The sequence below is a fragment of the Chelonia mydas genome, chromosome 2 (assembly GCF_015237465.2).
Source record: "Chelonia mydas isolate rCheMyd1 chromosome 2, rCheMyd1.pri.v2, whole genome shotgun sequence".
Taxonomy (NCBI): domain Eukaryota; kingdom Metazoa; phylum Chordata; order Testudines; family Cheloniidae; genus Chelonia; species Chelonia mydas.
In genome coordinates, this window is record NC_057850.1 from 152,740,479 (window position 1) to 152,764,018 (window position 23,540).

General features: G+C 43.1%; 1 protein-coding gene and 1 long non-coding RNA gene across 3 annotated transcripts in view; one reads left to right on the forward strand and one right to left on the reverse strand.

Annotated features, from left to right (window-relative positions):
* Nucleotides 1-22,529, forward strand: part of FH (fumarate hydratase) — a 49,049-nt gene extending 26,520 nt beyond the window's left edge. For both annotated transcript variants that reach the window (XM_037889885.2, XM_037889886.2), the window contains exons 6-10: nucleotides 411-576; nucleotides 12,272-12,475; nucleotides 13,794-13,921; nucleotides 15,885-16,038; nucleotides 22,338-22,529. In XM_037889885.2, coding sequence (XP_037745813.1) covers nucleotides 411-576; nucleotides 12,272-12,475; nucleotides 13,794-13,921; nucleotides 15,885-16,038; nucleotides 22,338-22,480 — 795 coding nt within the window. In that variant the 3' untranslated portion in view covers nucleotides 22,481-22,529. The remainder of the gene's footprint in view (nucleotides 1-410; nucleotides 577-12,271; nucleotides 12,476-13,793; nucleotides 13,922-15,884; nucleotides 16,039-22,337) is intronic.
* The window catches only part of LOC119565344, a 40,985-nt gene that overhangs the window by 15,608 nt on the left and 1,837 nt on the right, over nucleotides 1-23,540 (reverse strand). The gene's annotated exons all lie outside the window — the stretch shown is intronic.

Genomic DNA, 23,540 nt, shown 5'->3' on the forward strand with positions numbered 1-23,540 from the left:
ATAATTATTTAAACCATTTTCATTTAAACTGATTCAACTTTGTGTGGCAACAAGTCCTAAGACTCCCTGATCTTGTAATGCATACCTGTGAGGAATATGCTGACTCGTTGCACTCTCTGAGTTGATTGCAGGATCAGGGCCCAAGATAAGCAACCTCCAAAAGGTGAAAGGAGAGGGAAAGAGACAATCTCTAGACAGATGTATGCTGGTTGGATCTCCACATTTAGGTGCAGAACTATTTCCAATACAAGAGCAGTCTGTTAACCTACTCCGTTTCATAGTAAAATTAGATAGAGACTATTGCTTAGAAGTTATTTTTAAATAAGTGTTATGTGATATTAAATTACAAAATACCAATTCTAGTCACTAATTCTTGGTTTTCTTTGTTTTATTTTTTTTCCCTTTCAAAGGAATTCAGTGCTTATGTGCAACAAATTAAATATGGTGTGGCTAGGATTAAATCAGCTATGCCAAGAGTCTATGAGCTGGCAGCTGGTGGCACTGCAGTTGGTACAGGATTAAATACCAGGATTGGTTTTGCTGAGAAGGTTGCTGCTAAAGTGTCTTCACTGACAGGTAAGAATGACACAAAAGAAGAGATTCTTCTTCAAGTGATTGCATATATGCATTCCATTCTTGGTGTCTGTGCACCCAGCACATGGCTGTCAAAAACTTTTTCCCTCAGCAGTACCCATTAGGTGGCTCGAGTTCCCCCTTTTTGCTGCGTGCCATTGTATGCAGGTGTAGAGGGCAGAGCCAACACAGCCCTCTTCATTTTCTTCTTACTGCCCAGAATGGTCATTGGAACCCTCTTCAATAGCAGAACAGCGCGCGCGCGCTCGCTCTCTCTTTCTCTCTCTCTCTCAGCTTTTGTGAATAGTAGTGTACATCATATAGTTAATACATTTTAGTGATTTTTAAAAAAATTCAGACTGGTTGTTTTCCCCATTTGAGGATTTTCTTTTTTTCCTGCATATGGTACCCAGGTAACTAGGATTCAAGCCATGTGCTTCTTGCTTGAGGCCTGTGCCAGTGAGCGACCCTCACAATAGCTGCCTGAAGTGCTTGGGTGAAACACATGTTAAAGGCCAGTGCCCCATTTGTAAGGAGTTCTAGCCTAGAGTGAAGAAGCATAGGGAGGCTAGGCTGAAATTCCTGCCGATGGAGGTGGCACTCAGGCTACTGTCAGACCTGTCCCGATTTGACTCTGTTCTGAGTGCTGCAGCTTTGGTGAGAAGCATACTTCCAGCTTTAGTTCTATCCTGGCACCAATCTCTTTCACTCATACAGAGGAACAAATATGAGACTTCCAAAGAAGACCTGGTTGGGGCAAGGTCTTCACCGTCTAAGTCTGCTAAGGTGGGCAAGAAGGTGTTGAGTAGAGTGCACCTGAAACCTCCTCCAAATCCGTGCCTCGGTTGAGGCAGTTGGCTCTGGTGCCTCAGAGAGCACTATAAAGCCTGGTGCCAGAAATGGCACTGTCATCATCTTCCGTCCCTCAGGAGACTGTCTCAGTGCCGAATACCCTGGAGGCATTTGCGGCGGCAAAGAATCTGCTCTGCCTCTGAGTTCCAGTGTCACCATCATCCCAGGAGTTGGATCCCTCAGCACTGTTGTCCTATCTGGAACCAGTAGTTCAGCCTTCGGTACTGCAGCTGCCTGCTTCCCGCACAGGTGGCCTTTTGGTACCATCCAAGGGGAAAGCCACAGTGACAACAATGCCCCACTCAACACCAGGTTCTTGGCACCAGTCTCTGGCACTCACTGGATCAGCTCCTCTGTGATCAAAGGAAAAGAAGTCTTCGTCATTGGATTTGGAGGTGGGATTGTATGTCTCACAAACCAGAAGCAGGACCCCCGGTCTCCTCACAGATCCTCTCTCCCTCCTGAAGGCTCGCAGTGGTAAGCTGGAACTGCCATGAAAATGTGGCCAGGCCAGTGGGGCTGACCCTGTATCAGTGGCCATCTTGGAACCCTTAGGGTTTTCCCCCACCTTCCTGATCTTCCCCTCACCGTGCATACTCAGTCCCCTCATCTAGAAGGACAGCGTCTGTGCACCAGGGGGCTCTATGTCTAGAGTCCAGTACTGAGCATCAAGAGGTCGTCATGGAGCCAGAGCAACAGCCTATAGAAGAGATTCTACCACCTCCAGTCTTGGCTTCCTCTTTGTCCTCTTCAGATAAAGCGTTTTTGTCGGGCAACTTCCCCTCCTCCTGATGATTTTAGAGTTTATCAGGAGCTGTTGAAGAGCATGGCTGCAGATTTGGGTGTACAGGCTGAGGATGTCGGGGAGAGTTGTCACATTACCCGGTTGGCATTTTATCATCTGTTGGTCCCTCCAGGGCGGCTCTGCCAATTCATGAGGCAATGCTAAAGCCTATAAAGGCTCTATGGCAGACTCCATCTTCATTGCCTCCCACCTCAAAAAGGGCAGAAAGAAAATATTATGTACCCTCCCCAGGTTTTGAATACTTTTATACTCAGTCACTAGTGGGCTCATTATTTGTGACAGCAGCTAATAAGAGCGAGCAACAAGGGCACTAGTTTACCGTCCCCAAATCAAAAAAATGCTAAAAGGCTGGACTTATTTGACGGGTTTTACAGCTGCATATTGGTAACCAATAGGCTCTGCTGGGATAGTATGTTTTTAATTTATGAGGTTGCGTGGAGAAGTTCAGAGAGCTGCTTCTAGAGAATGCCAGGCAGGAGTTCTCTTCCCTGGTCAATGAGGGCAGACTAGTTGCGAGAACATCACTCTGGGCAGGGCTGAATGCAGCAGACTCAGCAGCTAGAACCATGGCTTCCATGCTCACCATGGACATCATCTTTCTGGTCTTCCCTATGAAGTCCAAAATACAATTCAGGACTTGCCATTTGATGGTCCTTTTCAATTTTTAGACCAGATGGACAGCAAGTTCCTCGAACTTAAGGACTCTAGTGTCACTCTAAAGTCCTTGGACTTGTACACACCTGCCCCATTCAGAAAGCACTATTGGCCCCAGCAGATGCACCAATATTCTGGTCCACCTCCTCAACAGGAGTTGTCCAAAAAGAGATCCAGGGGTTATAGGCATATGCATCCCCTTTCTGCTGCTTCAGCTTCAGTTCCAGGCCCTTCAAGACACCCAGGAAGTACAAAGCATTCATTTTAATGGGCTGGTCAAGGTTGCCATGCCAGTCTCTGTCTCTCCAGACCCAAACTCCCTCACCTTCACAAACCATCTGTCCCGCTTCCACAGTGCTTGGTCCCAAATTACTTTGGATTAGTGGGTTTTGAACTCTGTGGAGGGTAGAATACACTCTACAGTTTGCTTCTATCCCTCTCCCTCTCCCTCTTCCGAGACCATTCTCGTGAGGAGCCCCTCATTCATCTCTCCTTCAGTTGGAAGCCATAGAGCGGGTTCCACATGGTCTAAAAGGGAAGGGGTTTTAGTCTAGCTATTACATAATCCCAAAGGTGAAGGGGGCAGGGTGTCTCATACCAATCTTAGACTTGCGTCAACTCTGCAGGTTCTTGAAAAAGATACTGTTCCGCATGGTCCGCACAGCTTCTGTTGTTCCCTCTTTGGCTTGTGGAGAGTGGTATGATTCCCTCAGCTTAAAGGATGCCTACTTCCATGTGGCGATCAATCAAGCCCACAAGAAGTACCTCCAATGTCTGGTAATTCAAAATCATTACCAGTTCATTGTACTACCTTTTGGCCTGTCAGCAGCACCCACGGTGTTCACAAAAGTTATAGCAGTAGTAACTGCATTCCTCTGAAGATCAGAAGTTCACATTGATCTTTACCTGGAGGACTGGCTTTTCATGGGCTGGTCCAAACCGCAAGTATGTAGCAGTGTAACCCTGATTCAGTCAACATTCAATGCCTTGGGACTATTAATGTAGAAAAGTCCCCCTTCTCCCCAGTCCAGAGGATAGTTTATAGGGGCTGTACTGGATTCATGACAAGCAAGGGCCATTCTTTGAGACTCCAGGTTCCAGGCAACTTGATCATTTGTTATAGGTTTGAAGTTTCACCCATCAGAACAGCACGAAACTGTTTTGAGACTTCTGGGACATGCAGCCTTTTGCACCTATAGTGTTTCAATATGCCAGACTGCACCGAAGAACTCTGCAGGGCTGGCTGGCATCAGTAGTCAGCAAACCACCATCACTTAGCCTTCATGGTGAGGGTGCCATCCCATGTTCTCACCTCTCTAGATTGTTGGACAAATCCAGCTAACGTGTGTGCATTCTCTTTGCCTGCCTGCAACAGATGCTCACACTGGTGACAGATGAATCTGCTCTAGAGTAGGAAGCCCATGTGGGTTCTCTGCGGACACAGCTCCTCAAAAGATTTAACCTTACACATCAGTGTCAGAGAACTAAAAGCTGTCAGATGGGCATGCAAAGTGTTTATCACAGATCAGGGTAGCAGCCTGCTAGGCCTCACAGACATGTGGTCAGTGTTCTACCTCCACTCTTTCAGGAGGCCACTCTACTCTAGGAGCCCTGTATTGCCAACTCAATAGATCAGAAGCATTTTACCTGCTGGGGGTATGAAACAACCTAACGGACCAGCTGATCAGATCATTTACAAGTCACCACAAGTGGACTCTTCATCCAGATGTGGCCAGATACATCTCCCAGCCGTGGGGGTTTCAGTGCACCTACTGTTCTTGCTGTCAGTGGTGTCAGAAGGCATCACCCTTCACTTGAACTGGCTCTCACATGTACTGGTAAATTTGTTGCTTCTCCCCAGCTGCTGATACTTAGTACTTTGGTTGAGCTTTTTCACTAAAAGGCTCAAAGTATAGGAATTAATAATTACTGCTGCCTCTTCCTTACCTTACATCAGCTGCTGCATCTCATGGTGGCTTTCCATCTGCCCCGTTCATGCTAAGCCTCTTCCAGATCTTACTGTTTGTTGAGAACAAGAGAAGGCCTCCCTAAAATTAACATACAATCTGAAAACTAACTAACTTGAATTGTTAAGAGGGAAAAATACACAGATTAAGGCTGAATTGTAAGAGTATCTTTAAATTGGCAAAGTTGTGTGGGACAAACTGATAATGCCCACCCTTCACTGCAATGTTAAGGTTGTGAATTTTAAGTACTCAAAAGGAAATGTAGAGTGGTTGTAAACACTTAAATATCTTACTTTTGTACGTAACGCTGACCTTAGATGTGATCATCTTGTTTTTTGAGTGTTTGCGTGTGTGTGTGCCTTGTGAGCAGTTGTCGGAGAGCCTTTTTCCCTCAGCAGTTCCTGTCAGGATGACTCACGTGCCCTCTGTCACAATGTGCTACTGTGTGCTGGTATGAGAGGGTGGAACTGCCTCTGAACCACCTTAGTTTCCTCTTACCTCCACTGACGGTTGTTCGTAATTTCAGACTTTGTCATAAGCTTCCATCACTCCTTTGTCTGTGTGCCCTGTTATTGTTAGGAAGTAGTTAGTTAAAGTTAAGTTAGTTTTAGCTAGTTTTAGTTATAGATTTTAGTTTTACGTCTTTTGGACTAATTTTTCATTTTTCAGAACTGGGATCAGTACTGAAGTGATGCCACAGTCACCAGGTTATAAGACCCATTGTACATGCACTAAGCCTATGCCAGTGAGTGACCCACACCCAGCCTGTTTTGAAATGTTTGGGAGAATCCCACATAATTTACAAATGTTACTTTTGTAAAGGACTAACAGTATGTACGTACAAAGCTGCACTGCTGCAGCCCGTCTGGTGAAGACGCTCTATGCCAACAGGAGAGAGCTCTTCTGTTTTCATAAAAAAAACCACCTCCATGAGCAGCATAGGTTATGTTGATGAGAGAAGCTCTGCCGCCGACATAAGTGTTCGTATGCACGGCGCTATGTCAGTGTAACTTATGTCGCTCAGGGGTGGAATATTCACACCCTCTGAGCGACATATGTTATGCCAGCATAGGCTGTTGTGTAGACTTAGCCTAAGTCCTGCTCAAAGAAAGAGTGGTGTGGCTCAAATGTTTGCTCATGGAGGCAGCACTTTGCCCCCCATCAGACTCGTCTCATGCAGAGTGCGCCCCAGATAAATTGGCTTCCATACGGCGCACACCAGGGATGTCTGCAGCCTCTTGGTACCATTCAGCAGTATTGCAGAAAAGGTTTAGACTCTCCTCAGGCTCGATATCTTGCTCATGAGTGTTGGTGCTGAAGCCTAGTAGAGGCAGAGACTTTAAGAGACATTTGAGGGAGAGTCTCCTGCTGGAGCATTCTTCAGCTAAGAAGAAGGGGGCGCTGCATCTGGAGTCTGTGCCAGATTTGTCCAGCACATCCCCTGAAAGGTCTCTGAGACAGACCTCTTGGTCATTGCCGCTTCCAACCACCGTGAAGGCATATGCAGCTACAAGAGACCTCCTTAGCCTGTCAGTACTGGTATCCCTGGTTGTGCAAGAGGGTTTGCACTCAGTCCCAATGCTTGTGGCACCTATCTCTCCATGTCAGGAACTCACTGTACAGTTACCTCCCAAACTTCTGCAAAGGCCAGTGCAGTCGAAAGGCAAGCCACCTTTGATATCTCTGGTACCACCGTTCCTGGGCTCAGGCTACCTCTCTCCAGTCCCAGATGGTTGTGCCCCACTGATGTTGGACATTTCAGATTCTTCCTCTTCAGATTCAGAGGTGGATTCATCTGCATCTCTATCACAGATTTAGGGACCACAGGTCATGCAACAGTCACAGCACTGGCCACCTCCTTCAAAGGAGGAATGGCCCGTTCAAGGCTGGGTCCCAGGCCCATATCAGTGGCCATTCCGGACACCACAGGACATCCCTCTAGGACCTCCCACAACTGTCTCATTCATTGTCTTCAAGACTGCTCAGGGGGCATTGGCACTGGGAGCATCATACTCCAGTAACCAGTACCAAGCAGCCAGAAGTCACTCCCCACCGCAAGTCATGGAGCAGCCACCATCTCAGAATCCTGTGACATCCTCTTCCTCATGGCCAGACAAGGCTGTTGAGGTGGCAGGCCATTCACCAGCCCCAGAGGACCACTGGGCTCATCAAAATCTATTGAAAACGGTGGCCTCTGTTCTTGACATTCCAGCAGAGGAGGTGTGTGAAAGTTTTAACTAGTTGGTGGGCATTATATCAGCCAAAGTGACTGCCAATTACTGAAGCCATTATGGAGCTGGTCAAGGTGCTGTGGCAGACAGCATCTTCCTTACCTCCCACAGCAAAGCAATTTGAAAGGAGGTAATCCGTCCGCTCAAAGGGATACAAGTATTTCTGTTCTCACCTTCAGCCAGGTTCTTTGATGGTGGGTGGCGGCTGCTAACGAATGGGAAAGACAAGGGCATCAAGCATAAATGCTGAAAGGCAAAGATGTGAAGAGAATAGACTTGTTTGGATGCAAACTTTATTCTATAGGGAGTCTAGAGCTCAGGACTGCAAACCAACAGGCACTCCTGAGCCACTGTGACTGCATTCTCTGAGAAAACAATATAACATTTAAAGACAAGCTACCAGAGGACTGTAGGCAGGACTTTGCCGTAATGGTAGTTGAAAATAAGCTGGTTGCCAGAATTCTCCAGGACAAGTAATAAGCTCCATAGCCTAAAAGATTCCAAGGTGGTGTTAAAATCTCATGGAATCTATACTCTGGCAACAAAGAGGAAGCAGTTTCATTCTCAACAGCCTTACAGTGCTCCTCCACCCTCTGTCTCAAGATCCACCAAGGAAAAAGGGCAGGGGTTATAGGAGACAACATCTGCTGCCCTTCTCTTCAGCATCAGTGGGCTCATCTTACCCAGCCACCTCACCCAAACAGACATTTTGATATGTTGGTCGAGGGCAGTGAACCAGTGACTCTAGTTCCATCTGTTTCCACCCTTTGTTTAAAAATAGTTTATCCCATTTCCTAAGTGCTTGGGTTCATGTAACATTGGATTGGTGGGTCTTAAGCACGATGGAACTGGGGTATGCCCTCCAGTTCACTTCTCCTTGTTCTCCTCCTCCTCCTCCTCCCCACCTTTCCCATCTCTCTTCAGGAACCACTCTCATGAGATCATCCTTCACCAGGAGATTCGATTCACTTCTTCAGGCAAAGGGAAAGGCTTGTACTCCCTCTGCTTCCTGATCCCGGAACAAAAGGTTGTCTTGGACCTATTTTAGATCTAAGAGATTTGAATGAATTCCTAAAGAAAATAAAATTCTGCATGGTCACTGTCAAGGTTCCTTCCCCACTCTGAACTCTAGGGTACAGATGTGGGAACCTGCATGAAAGACCCCCTAAACTTATTCTTACCAGCTTAGGTTAAAAATTTCCCCAAGGTACAAACTTTGCCTTGTCCTTGAACCGTATGCTGCTTCCGCCAAGCATGTTAACAAAGAACAGGGAAAGAGCCCACTTGGAGACTTCTTCCCCCAAAATATCCCCCCAAGCCCTACACCCCCTTTCCTGGGGAAGGCTTGATAAAAATCCTCACCAATTTGTACAGGTGAACACAGACCCAAACCCTTGGATCTTAAGAACAATGAAAAATCAATCAGGTTCTTAAAAGAAGAATTTTAATTAAATAAAAGGTAAAAGAATCACCTCTGTAAAATCAGGATGGTAAATACCTTACAGGGTAATCAAATTCAAAACATAGAGAATCCCTCTAGGGAAAACCTTAAGTTACAAAAAGACACAAACAGGAATATACATTCTATCCACCACTGCGTATTTTACCAGCCATTAAACAAAAGGAAATCTAACCCATTTCTAGCTAGATTACTTACTAACTAACAGAAGTTCTGAGGCTGCATTCCTGATCTGTTCCTGCAAAAGCATCACACAGACAGACAGACACCCTTTGTTTCCTCCCCCCCTCCAGCTTTGAAAGTATCTTGTCTCCTCATTGGTCGTTTTGGTCAGGTGCCAGCGAGGTTATCGTGGCTTCTTAACCCTTTACAGGTGAAAGGGTTTTGCCTCTGGCCAAGAGGGATTTTATAGCACTGTATACAGAAAGGTGGTTACCTTTCCCTTTATATTTATGACAGTCACCCTAGCCTCGATTTATTCCCTCCCTGGAACAGGGGGACTGATATGCTGCCCTCGACTTAGAGGACGCTTACTTCCATGTCACAGGTTTCAGAGTAGCAGCCGTGTTAGTCTGTATTCGCAAAAAGAAAAGGAGTACTTGTGGCACCTTAGAGACTAACAAATTTATTTGAGCATAAGCTTTCGTGAGCTACAGCTCACTTCATCGGATGTATGAAGTGAGCTGTAGCTCACGAAAGCTTATGCTCAAATAAATGTTAGTCTCTAAAGCTTTCGTGAGCTACAGCTCACTTCATACATCCGATGAAGTGAGCTATAGCTCACGAAAGCTTATGCTCAAATAAATTTGTTAGTCTCTAAGGTGCCACAAGTACTCCGTTTCTTTTTGAGGAATCCATGTGTTTCTGTACCTGGGTCACTGGTTGCTCAAGGATCGGTCTGAGGCTCAGGTGTTAACCAGTGTATCCATCGTCCTGTCCACATTCAATGCACTGGGGCTCCTAATAAATGGGGACAAGTCAATTCTAAAACCAGTTGAGAGAATGGAGTTTTTTGGAATGGTCTTAGACTCCACAAAGGCCCCAAGGCCTTGCTACCACAATCTAGGTTTGAAGTGCTACAGGGTTTGGTGCTATGACTGAAGTGTATCCTCTCACCATGGTGCACAGCTGCCTCACACTTCTAGGTCACATGGCAAGCGTATACCTATGTTATTCAACATGCCAAGCTGCGTCTTAGAAAGATGCAGGCATCAGTGTTTGCCCCAAGTTGTTGTCGTCATTTGGAGAAGGTGGTTCGAGTACCAGTGTCAGTTTTGTCATCTCTGGATTGGTGGGTGGACGCTCTGAAAGTCTATGGAGTTCTCTTTATCTCCCTCATTACAAACCCTCACTTTGATACAGACACGTCAACCCTGGGTTGGGGAGTTCATCTGGGGTCCCTGCAGATTCAGTCTCTTGTCATCTCAGGATCTAATGACTCATATAAATGTCAGGGAGTTAAGAGCTGTGTGACTAGCCTGTTCAGCTTTCTTCCTTTATATAGTAGGAAAGAAGTTGTTCATTCTGACAACTCTGCAACTGTGCTTTGTAAACAGACAGGGAGGAGCATGGTTGACCCAGCTATGCTAGGAGGCAATTCGCTTCTGGAACTTTTGCATAACCAATTCAATTCATCTCAGTCCTGCTTACTTTCCAGGGAAACAGAACACTTTGGGAAATCAACTGAGTAGGACCTTCTCCGATCACCACAAGTGGTCTTTATGCTTGTACATTACCAAATCCATCTTCCAGCTCTGGGGGACTCCCCATGTGGATCTGTTTGCAACAGAGTCCAACAGAAAATGCCGTTGGTTTTGTTCTGAGGGAGGTCTTAGCCCAGGCATATGGACACATGTTTTTCTGATACCCTGGAATGACCCCCTCCTGTATGTCTTTCCTCTGATTCACTTGCTGCCCAGAGTCTTGTTCAAAGTCAAACAAGACCACGCTCATCTCATCCTCATAGCATCAGTATGGGCTTGACAACACTGGTACTTAACCCTGCTGATCTTGCCAATCAAGCCTCTGCTGCCTTTCCTGTTGGATCCAGATGTGATTTCTCAGAACCATGGCCGCCTGTTCTGTAAGACTTACACCTAATGGCTTGGATGCTTCATGGTAAAAGCCTTTGGAGAGATCCTATTCTAAAGATGTCCAGGAAATGCTTCTGAATAGTAGAAAACCCTCAATTTGGAGCATTTAACTGGCTAAATGGAAAAACCTGTCCATTTGGTCCTGTCAGACAGGCATATCACCGGAGCATGCACCCCTGAATCTCATACTGGACTATCTTCTGTACCTAAAACGTCAGAGTTCAGCAGTTAGCTGCCAAAAGTACTTTTACAGAGCTATCTTAGCTTTCCATACCTCGGGGAATAGTAGATCCTTTTTCTCCAACCCCATTGTTGATAGATTCCTAAAGGGCTTGGATCAGATCGGATCTTGCACATGGAGGTACAATCCATCCTTGGGATCTGAACTTGGTCCTAACAAAGTTAATGGGACGACCATTTGAATCCTTTGCAACTTGCTCTCTGCTCCACCTTTCTATGAAGGTAGCATTTTTAGTTGCCATTACTCAGCCAGAAGGGTGAAAGAAGTTGAGACTCCTATTGTCAGAAATTCCCAATACAGTTTTCCATAAGGATAAGTTTATCTTCTCCCTCACCCAAAACTTCTCACAAAGGTAGTCTCTAATTTTCACGTTAACCAGGCAATCTATTTACTGACATCCCATGAGCATAGAGATGAAGAGGTACTTCATTTATTAGATGTGAGAAGGGCTTTAGTTTTCTACCAGGAGTGTACTAAGTCCTTTAGATCCTCCACACAGTTGTTCATTGTGGTTGCGGACAGAGATAAGGGCTGACCAGTTCCCACTCAGAGAATTTCATCTTGGATCTCTTTGTGCATTTGTTTATGCTACCAGTTGGCTAATGTAGACCCACTAGCTAGAGTATTGGTGTATTCTGCTGGAGCACAAGCAACTTTGGCAGCTTGCTTGGCACAAGTGCCGATCACAGAAATTTGTAAAACAGCAGCTTGGTCATCAGTCCACACTTCTGCTTCTCATTATGCCATTTCCTTTCAGTTCAGGGATGATGCCAGTTTCAGACAGGTTGTCCTGCAATCACTGTTCAGGTAGACTGCAAGTCTATCTCCATGTTTGTCTGCCTGAGAGTCACCTGCAATAGAATGGACATGTGCAAGCACTTGAACAAAAAAGTTACCTATCTTTCTGTAACTGTTGTTGTTTGAGATGAGTTGTACATGTCCATTCCATGACCTACCCTCCTTTCCCTCTCTATCATAGTCTATCAGGTACGAAGGAACTGAAGGGGATGATGTAATGCCATGTGGTGACAGGGTGTTTGAGCCATCCCAGGGGGTACTTTTGGGGAGAAAACTTTTCTGACAGCATGAGGCATGCACGCACCTACTGTGGAACAGACATGTGCAACACATCTCGAACAGTTACAGAAAGGTAAGTAACCGTTTTTTCCTCAAACAATACCACCATGATAAGAACTTTTCTTTAGGAAACTTTTGGTTGTCAGAAGTCTGGAGAAGAAAACATTCTGCTTGACTTGGCTGCTTAATATTTTTACTTTTATATTGTCTGTTATGATTTTTGTATTAATTAGACAGCATTTCAAGAGCTTTGGCTAAGGGCATGCTGCTTTAACTAATGATTATGCCTCAAAAACCTTTAATACTCATTTCTCCTTAGGCTTGCCTTTTATCACTGCTCCAAATAAATTTGAAGCTCTTGCTGCTCACGATGCTCTAGTTGAACTCAGTGGGGCCATGAACACTCTGGCTTGCAGTCTGATGAAGATAGCTAATGATATTCGTTTCTTGGGTTCTGGACCACGCTCTGGTCTAGGTGAACTCATCCTGCCTGAAAATGAACCTGGAAGCAGCATCATGCCAGGTAGTGTATCCAATAACAAATGTCAATTACATTTGTGTGGAAAAGTAAGAGTAATTGTTAACAGTTATATGTAGAACTATATCACAGAGTTCAGTGGTAAAATGGTATGAAGCACTGAAATGATGCAGTTTTTGCCAGCCACAAATTCTCCATTTTTGTCCACAAAAATGTGTAAGTAAAATTATTTTGCTTTATTGTGTGTGTGTGTGTGTGTGTGTGTGTGTGTGAGAGAGAGAGTGTGTTTTTTGGAGAGATGTGGTATAAAGGTTTAGTTGGCATGAGTCTGGGAAGAGTGCATTACTTATGATTGGTAAAGCCAACATTTTTTATGCAAAGGTTTTTATTGTTGCAGATTTTTAGATTTACCCTCTGAATTCAAATAGCATCTCTTATTCAGCTTTAACAAATAAAGGTAGATTGTTTTGGGGACTGTGGATAAAATTTCATCCCTCCCTCCCAACCAGTGAAGATTGCATGAGGAAAAGGAGCAAGGGAGGGGAATAAGGACTTCGAAAACTCTTCTTCCTCCCCTTTCTAAAAAGTAATTCAAAGCAGGCCCTTCATGTGTTTAAGTGAATACTTGCAGATGGAATGGGTGCTTGTGTGTGTGTGTGTGTGTGTGTGATCTTTGTCTGTTTAGTTCCACATATAAATACAAACCATTGTGGCAGCTTGTGGGTTTTTTCTTCTGCAGAATATTTTTAAATGGGAGGGGTTTTAGGGTTGAAACATGCACATAAATTTTCTGATCCAAATGGCCTTTGATTCTGATTTCTTTCCCCTGAAGTAAATGAAGTCTGTGCAGGTCATTTCTCCATATTGAGATAAGGGTGGAAGCCAACTGCCCAGTTCACATGCTCCTGGAAGGTTGCCAGTGCAGCCCTCATCTTAACAAAGTTTGGACAGCCCTGCTTTAAAGTGTAATCTTGCAGCTCCTCCTTTCCTCCTCAAAGAAAGGGGAGAAATGTAATTTTTAAAAAGTTTTGATTGTTTTGTGGGAGCTACGAAGGGGTATAAGTTTCAGAATAATAACCTTTGTCTTGAGTAGCAAGGCATTCTGGGAGGCAAACAGTTGTCAAGGACATACAAGGTAAATGTCTGACAGGCTTCTCACAGCATAAACAAATCCTAGTTGTTATCAGAAAAGTGCAGTGGGTTTAATAAATCTGTGCCTATATGTTGTTCACTGCTTGACTGCCGTTTCTTAAAATCACATTTACCATTTCTGAGAATTTAAATTCAAAAACCAAAAACTGGAGAACTTGTTTTTTTTTTCGTTCGGTTGGGTTTTTTTTAAACACTTTCCCCTCCCCAACAGGAAAAGTAAACCCTACCCAATGTGAGGCCGTAACCATGGTGGCAGCTCAAGTGATGGGAAATCATGTTGCTGTTACAGTGGGAGGCAGCAATGGACATTTTGAATTGAATGTTTTCAAGCCCATGATTGTAAGCTCAAAACATTTTTTTAAATTAAAAAACCAGTTATCTTACTGTATATCCTTAGGGAATAATTTCAGCTATTGGTTGGACAGCACAAGCACTAGAGAGGCAGAGAATATGAATATTAGAAGAATCTTAAATTCTGCTTGATGATAAATAGCTCATCATTTTGAGAGAGAACTGGCTGTCCAATATGTAAGAATTGAGTATTTTTAGTACTTCATCATAGAAATGCATTATAAACTGTAATTATCATAGTGCCCCTAGAAGAAAAGGGCAGATGGCAAAACTGAGGCAGCAAGAATAACTTGTTTAAAGCCAAAAAGGATCTGTGTCAGAGCTGAGGTTTTGAACTGAGGAATTCCTAATTTCCATTCCAGTGTGCAAAAGACTTTTTGTTGTGCAGTCCCTTTGGCCTTGCCACAGTACTCATCCCAATTGCCCGGCACACCACTTGTTAAATTAATTAACTGTTCAGATTTACATTACAAATGTTTAAAATGTAAATTCAGGATAATAATCTTGGGTTCGAGGTCCCTAAAATATTTATCTTATGCATTTCCTAGAAGGACACATCAGAATCTTAATGTGACAGTTTCCTTACTGTGTTTAATGGCAGATGCACAGCTGAGCACAGGAGCATATAGCATCCGATGAAGGGAGCTGTAGCTCACGAAAGCTCATGCTCAAATAAATTGGTTAGTCTCTAAGGTGCCACAAGTAATCCTTTTCTTATAGCATACACAGTTAATCACTTTGACAGTTGAAATTTCAGGCTAAATCATACCTATATTACTTCCAGTAAAAATTTTGAGAGAGTTGAATCCACATGCTGCCTGATTCATTCTGCTTCTGGGAGGTGTCAGGCAACAAGTACTTCATTTGCACACCTATCTTGTCTGGGTGCTTATTTTCCCTCTAGACTGGATTGTGCAGGGCATGGAGGAATAGAAGGAAACTTGTTTAGTGTAGGTGGAGAAAGAAAACAAAGGACTAAGGGGGCTGCCTTTTTCCATGAAGGGAGAGTTAGGAAGAGGAGGAATGCACAGGGGAGAAATTGTGGGAAAGAATAGAGACAAAAGCATAAAAACAGGGAAGTGTGGTGAAGGAAGACCAAAAAGTCAAAATGAGAAGAAAAAATAAAGTAGGAGATACAGCAGGAGAGATCATCATGAAAATAACAGTGGGGCTGGGCTTGCAGAATAGGCTACATTATAGCAGAAAGGTCAGGGCAGTAAAAACAGTGAGGGGGATGTAGGAAGCAATATTTTGTTTTCTTGCACCTGGCCATTTACTGTCTGCAACTTCTTCATTTTTTTCATGCTGTTTAAGGGTATTTTAAACCAAATGAATAGACTATTAAAAGCGGTATGTACTTGTCTATGAATCTCCTAAATAGACCTAGTAAGGAAATTTTTTTTCATTTGAATAAGCATCTTTCTTCAAAGTCTCTAACAATAATAATAGCATAGTGAACAGCTACAGTAATATTCCCAATCGGAGATATAGGTGTCCCTTTCCATTATTATTCTTTACTAAACTTTGGCTTTAGTGCTATAATTGGATGCTGTTTCGGGGTAATTGACTGCCAGAGGGTATGCCAATTGTGCATCCACTTAATAGTTTTAAATATCTTTTATTGATGTGTTTAAAATTCACACTTCTCTTTCTGAAATCACTTACATAGCACATGTTTTAATCTATTGATTTTTAAGTAGTTTACAAACATGCTTTGCTTATATATTCAATGGTACGGATAATGTCTACTGCTGATGTCTACTAAGTGTTCTTCAGGATATGAAATGCTTCACATAAAGTGCTTTTTTAAAATATCAGTGACTCAATTTATATCGCAAAAGGAAGAGTACAGTACAGGACACAATCCTTTGCTAAAGATGTACTGTAAACTGGATGGATATTATAAGGCTTTTAAGAAATGATGTATCTAATAACTTTCTGCATTTTTTAGATTAAAAATGTATTAAACTCTGCAAGGCTCCTTGGAGATGTCTCTGTTTCCTTCACTGACAACTGTGTGGTCGGAATCCAAGCCAACACGGAGAGGATCAACAAACTAATGAACGAGTCTTTGATGTTGGTGACGGCGCTTAATCCCCACATAGGTAAAAGTCTGAGGCTGATATCTATTCATTAGAATATATAAATTTCTCAAAAAAAAAAAATATAGTGAAAGTTACTGTGAATAACCAAGCAGTAGATTACTCTGCTTAACAAGGTACAATGTTTCAGACTTCTTATATTTTGTTCTTCGATCAAGAATGCACTCAAGTGTTTGATCAAAAATTAGTTTTTTCTTTATTGACAAACAAACTGAATTAATAAGAGAGTTCATTATGGCCAGGTAACTTTGTTTCTTTTTTTTCTTTTTTTCCATAAGACTATTTCTAGTTGTTTACCTACATATTTTGAAAAATTCCATCACATTGTGATGTGTTAGAAAACTAGCATAGACAATTACACAATCAAGGCCCTGTGTTGGTAGGGGAACCTGTATATCCCAGACTCATGAGTAAGGCTAAGTTTTTTGTCACGGATATTTTTAGTAAAAGTCAGGGACAGATCACGGGAAATAAATAAAAATTCATGGCAGCCCGTGACCTGTCCCTGACTTTCACTAAAAATATCCCTGACAAAAGGGGTGGGTTCAGCACCCACTGCTGTTGGGGCTCCCGGGTTCCCCACTGCTGCAGTGCATGGGAGCTCCGGGGTCCCCCTGCCCTGGGGCTGGGCTGCTGCGAGGTCCCCCTGCCCTGGGAAGCTGGTAGCTGCAGGGTCCCCCAGCCGCTCAGCAAGGCTGAGTAGCTGAGCAGGGTCCACGCACCCACTACAGCTGCATAGCTGTGCAGTCACCCCACCAGGTTGGGGGCTGGGAGGTGCAAGGGCAGGGCTGGCTGGGAGCTCCAGCCCCAGGGCAGAAAATGTCACGGAGGTCAATGGAAGTCACAGATTACGTGACATAATCGTAGCCTTACTCATGAGTAGGGTGCCTGGGTCACTCTCTTCTAGCCATACTCTCATTTTGTACAGGTAACATTAGTATTATAAATAAAACTAAAGTACAAAATATGAAATAAATGAAATACACCTTGTGATGTATTATCCTTTATTGTTTTTTTGTTCACTCATAAAATTCAGTAGTACTCAGTGTCTTGCCTTTGAGTCTGCATTAGTGAGGTTGTGCTTTATCTTGCACTAGATCCTGCCTACCTGTTTGTCCCATCCATCCACACAATAATGCTTCTTCTATCTAGTTTAATCACACTGTACACACTGAACAGCATGTATATCCCAGAAGCTTTTGCATCAAGCACTATTGATAAATGTGAATGTAAATACTGCTGAGGTGTACAGATGTAGAAGCTGGCTAGCATGCTTCATCAGGCTGCTGGCAATGTCAGCACCAAAGATAGAGAAACACTCTTACAGGCTAAGATATGGGTGGGATTTCTTGTCTGCGAGGATGCTGGAGAAGACGGAGGAAAGGGATCTTCAAGCTTATCTAAGTCCATTTCTACAGCTTGTCTTCCCCAGCCATATAAACTATACCTGTTATCCTCTTCACAATTTTATGAACTAATATTATTGTATAAATATTAATAACTACCACAACCTTTACTTAATCGGAAGTAGATAAAGAGCAGTTCTTCGAGTGGTTACAGATGTGTATTCCACTCAAGTGTGCACATGCCAAGTGCACGAGAGCTGGAGAACTTTGCCTGTCGGCGGTGCTGCGCTCATGCCTCTGGCCTTTAGCCGCTCCCCAGGCTATTTAAGGGCCTGCCACCCTGATCCCCCTTTGTCCCTTTACTGCTCGCAGCTACAATCAGAGCGTTTGGTGTGGTTGTTTCTGTTTTCTAGAGTTTTATTGTATGTACACCGGACCCTCACTAGAACGCGGGATTTGGGATCAATATGCGGTACCGTATTAACGCGGGGACTGCGTTATAGCAGGGACCGCGTTAAAATGAATTCCAATTAAAGTAATTAAATTTGGGATCCATGGCTGCGACTGCGTTATATGTGAATTCACGCTATATAGATGCGCATTCTAGCGAGGTTCCAGTGTAGTTTAGTAGTACCCCTAGGTTTAGTTGTATTAGTAGGTTAAGATTGATTGATATTTACCCTGGGTGATGCCCTCAGTGAGGTTTAAACATTGTCCATCATGTGGGATGTCTATCCCCAAGAGTGACCCCCACCCGTGGTGTGTGTTTGTGCACAGGAGAAGGGCAGATGAAAGAGGTGCTCCATGTTGTTTAAAAAGAAAATTCACATGGTGAGGGACTTGTGTCTGAAGCAGCACCTCTTAGAGCAGGCCACGAGGCCTGCTTCAGCACTGGGGACCTCTGCAGATTGCCTGGACCTGCACTCTCCCTCAGAGCTGGCCTGGGATGTAGCTCCCAGCTTGGGGTCTGGTGCTTTCCCTAATGGGAAGTGGGATTGTTCTCCTTTCTTTTGTCCTCCAAGAAAGAGGTCTCACAAGATGAACCGAGGCTATCCAGGACTTGGTGAGAGGCCGCCTTGTCTTTTTAAGAGGACTACTGACTAGCATTGTATGCAAGATGGAGCTGGGCCACCTAACCGCTCCCTGGTACTTCCCCAGGATCCGTTAGACATTGTACCATTGGCTCGGGTACTGGCCTTGCGAGTCTGAGTTAGGTATCAACAACATCTTGCATCAGCACTGCCTCTGTCTATGTCATTGGTCTACCAGGCAGCGTCAGATCTGCTCTGCCTTTCCATTCCTGATGCCCTAATAATTCAGGAGCATTTGGCAGCAGGGGCGACTGCTGCTTCTGCTGGGCCCTCGGCATCATCTGGTTTGGTTACAGATTGTCTCGTTCCTTGGCGCTGTATTCTGTTCCACCTAGGGTGACCAGATGTCCTGATTTTATAGGGACAGTCCTGATTTTTGGGTCTTTTTCTCACATAGGCACCTATTACCCCCCACCTCCTGACCCGATTTTTGACACTTGCTATCTGGTCAGCCTAGTTCCACCTGAGAATCAGAGTTGCAGTCAACATCCTGTTTGGTACTGAGGAACCCATCGGTGCAGATGCTGTCTTTGGCACTGACTATATCTTTGCTGCAGACTTTTATCTTTAGGATTGGTACTGACTTCCGCTCAAGGACTGTTTTGCTCTGGGACCGTGTGGAACTGCAATGCCTCTTTCAGTACTGAAGGCACTAACTTCTCATTCATCCTCAGTACTGATACCATCTCCTTACTGGTTTTTGGATGAGGCTTGTTGCTTGCCTGCTCCTTTGGGGAGTGGCTCCTCCACTATCACTGGATGACTACTGGAGGCTCGTCGAGATCGAGGACATGTTCCTCTTCTTTGCTTTCCAAGCACTATTCTCAACAGTCCTGAAGACTGTCCTCCCATCACCATCAGTACCGAAGATCAATGCTGTTACCGCAGTAGGGGTAGCGGTTCCTGGCCCAGTACCTACTAGCCAACAATGCCTTATGTGTATTCCCAGTGGCCCCCTTGGAACTCTTGGGATGTGGCAACTTGTTCTCTCTCGCCTATACCAAAAGACATAATTTCTTATGGCATTAACTTCTGTGGGAAGAGTTACTAAGCTGCAGGCTCTAATCGTGGGCTTTCAGTATATCCAGTTTTTCAAGGACATGGTTGCCTTGAGATCTCATCATAAATGTCTCTCTAAGGTGGTGCCACTATTTCATCTTAACTAGACAATTTACTTACCTATATCTTTTCCCCCAAACCTCATTCAAATGCTGATGAACAGCATCTTCACTCCTTAGATTTGAGGTGATGCTTGACATTTCACATAGGAAGAACAAAACCATTTTGTTCACCACCTTGTCTTTTTATTTCCTTTGTGGATCACAGAGTGATCAAGCAGTCTCCACACAGATAATTTCCAGTTAGTTAACATCCTGTATCACTGCAGTTTGAGATAACCACTGTGGAGGTGGAGTCTGGGTTAAGAGCCCATTTGACAATGCCCCAAGCAGTTTCGGTCACTTTTCACAGTGATGTTTTTATATTGGACACTTTCAGGGCTGCTACTTGGTCTTTGGTGCATACTTTTACCAAGCTTTATACTTTTATGTCTGCATCCTGATCAGATGCAAATTTTGGGAAGGCAGTATTGCAGTCACTCTTTAAATAGACTCCAAGCCCCACCTCTTTTTGATACTGATTGAGTCACCTGAGAGGAATACACATCTGCTACTCAAAGAAGCAAAGACTGTTACTTACTGGTATTGTAACTGTTGTTGTTCTTAGATGTGTGTGCAAATGTGTATCCCATGACCCACCTTTGGTCCCTTCTGTATTAAAGTCTCAATTCTTGGCATTCTGTGCAAAGGATCCGAGGGGGGTTGGGGTAGTGCCACCATTAAATAGCGTGGGGAGGGGCTAAGGCTCTGGAAACACAAATGCTGACACTATGGCTACTACGAGGCAAAGTTCTCTGACTTTGGTGCGCTCAGCGCACGCACACCAGAGTGTAATACATGTCTGCACCCATGTCTCTAAGAACAACAGTTACAGTATCGGCATGTAACTGTCTTTTTTGTTTTTTAGTAAAATTTGAAAAATTATATTCCTGACATCAGTCACCTATTATATTGTTCCTTTTGTATCTATTTCTTTTAATTTCCTATAATTACTTTCTTTGAGGGCAGTGCATTTGTCAAGGCTGAATCCCAACTCTGTCACTCCAAGTGTAGAAGTGGGGCCCACAAGGATTTAAAAAATTAATACTTGCCACTCCAGGCTTGTATTAAACTCCCAAGGTTACAGCTTTTCTCTGACCTTGGCTTGGTAAACGCTGCCACCACCCAAATGCAAAAAAAACCCTTCGAACTCAGGAAGGAGCACTTGGGAATTCCGCCCTGTGGGGTACCCTTACGCCCCTCTCTCTCTCTCTCTCTCTCTCACGCGCACACACACACTCACATCCCCCCCACACCCACCCCAGCTAATCAAACAACATGCACAAACCAATTAGGACACCAAAAACCCAATCCTGTTCTTAAAGAAGGTAAATTTTATTAAAACAAAAAGAAAGAAAATACATTTGGAACTTAGGCTTTTGCTAGATTTTAAAATAGCAATTCCAAAAATCAAGCACCCAAAATAGCTTTCTTGGGGGTTCAGCTTAAAGGTTACAAGCAAACAAAAGCATCTGGGGTTAGCACAGAGGAGTTCACAAGCCAATAAGAAATGAAAGAAATAACCCTAATCGCGTCTAGCTAAACATTCTGATCTACTTACACATTTGGAGTTCAGATAAGTAGTTCTAGGCATGATCTGATGATTTATTATCCTACCTGTCTTAAGCTGCTTATAGCATAGCTGCTCTGTCCCTCCAGCCCAGAGAATAACAGACAAAGGGAAAGTTTCTTTCCCAATTTTAAAAAGTTCTATCTTCCCGTTGGCTCTTTTGGTCAGGTGCCCACTTTTTTTTTTAAACCTGGGGGACTTTTTAACCCATTACAGGTAAAGCAAGTAAAGAACAGCTACAAAGAGGCATTTTACAGCTAACTGGCTGGCTGGCTGGGTGCCCATCAAAGGGAGCTATCCCCTCATTTATATATCACAGCATTAGTTTTATTCAGTTTGTTTTTTTTGGTGTTAAACTTAATGGGATTCAGTGGTGAAATTTAACTCTTCCTACCTAAGAGTTGTGCTTATACTGAATATTATTTTTAATATAGATCAACTACAGAGCTGTTCAAGGCACTAGGTAGCAACATTTGTCTGTTAGAAGTTGGATTACCAAGAGTAATACATCCCTTGCATGACTATTCTGCCATACTTATATTTTATATTTTTAAATGTTTGTTCATAGAAGCTCTTTATAAAAAAGACACAGAAAACCCAATCATTAACTGCATTCTTGTGTGTTCCAATTAACTAGTTCTTTCATTGCATGTGGAAATGAATTTACTCTGTATAATGTCCCAAAGAGTAGACAGACTACCACTGAGCACAGTCAGCGGACAAGAAATGCCCTGTTCGCAATAGCCATACCTATATGCTTTTTTGAAAATACTGGTCTCTCGCTGTTAAAATTTCCTAGCGAGAACGTTGGCAATAGATGATCATGAAATGTTTAAGGAAAGTCATTGAACTGAGTGGCAACAAGCCTAATTTAATTTTGTCACATCAAATTTACCTAAATGGTTAATGACCAGAATATCTTTTAATTTTGTGGATTTTTTTTTATATACTGCTTTAAGCCAACATTCGAGGAAAAATTGGTCCAATGTATCCTTTCATATACCCTCGTGACTTCAAATTAAACAAAATATAGTAGCAGTAGTTTCTAATAGACCAAGTTGTCGTCTTTAACAGGTCTTCTGAACACATAGTGGCCAAACTCATGATTAATCTGATGTTTCTTTTGTTTTAATTATAGGATATGACAAGGCAGCCAAGATTGCCAAAACAGCACACAAAGAAGGGACAACACTAAAAGAAGCAGCTATTAAGCTTGGATTCCTTACATCAGAACAGTTTGATCAATGGGTGAAGCCTAAAGATATGCTAGGTCCTCAGTAATTTTAACAAGTGTACTTAACAGGAAAAAATTAAATTGTATAAAACAAAATATTTTGCATCTCACTTTGTTTTTCATGGCCACTTACATCATGATTAAAGTGCTTTTTCCATATGGGGCATAAGGTTATATTAGAAAATTGTTCTAATATAATAAATATATACAAATATAATAAATATTCTAAAAAGATTAATTCATCCAACTCCATCTCATTGCAAGAGATACCTCATTATTATTTATGTAGTTTAGATGCATGTCCTCAAAAATAATTGCATTCTTGAAAGGATGGTGCTACCAGAGCAATATCTATAAAATTAACACTCTGTAATAAAAGGCAGTGCGTCTTTTATTATTAAAACAAAACATAAAGAAATAATGTAAATTACTTCCTTTATAGATCATTTGATTAGCTAATTTAAAGTATTGGAGCCTTCTAGTACTGGACTGCCTGCTTTAAACCAAAAGGAAACTTTGTTCAAGAATAAACATGAATGAGTAATTTACTAGATGTCCTTGAAAATGTATTCATATTTTGCAGAATGTAATTTTAATATTTGTAAACCAAGCACCTGCATTGTCAATGCCAAGAAACTCAACTTTAAATTTGCCTTCCAATGTTTTACCTGACTAATTTCTCAAAAATTAACTATATAAAAACTTTCTTGTGTATCCTAAAAGACATTAAATTTCAGACTATTTTGTTCGCAGCCTTTATTAAATAGTGAAAGTTGCAGTAACCTGATCTAGTAACACCAAGATATCTAACCACACCCTTCAATTGTGTGCCAAAACAACAAATGGCAGACATACACCCTCAGCTAAAGAGGTAGATATTTTTGTCGGCTGGAGCCTAATACCTTACCCAGTGCTTGGCTGAGGGCTAGCTAACAGACCTCGTTGGATTAGATGAAATGAAGACATAAGGCACATTGAACAAGATGGGACATTGCGGAACTGCATATGGTGGGGAAGTTCTGTGGCCTCTGTTACACAGGAGATCAGACTAGATCAGGGGTGGGCAAACTATGGTCCATGGGTCGCATCCAGCTCACGAGCCGTTTT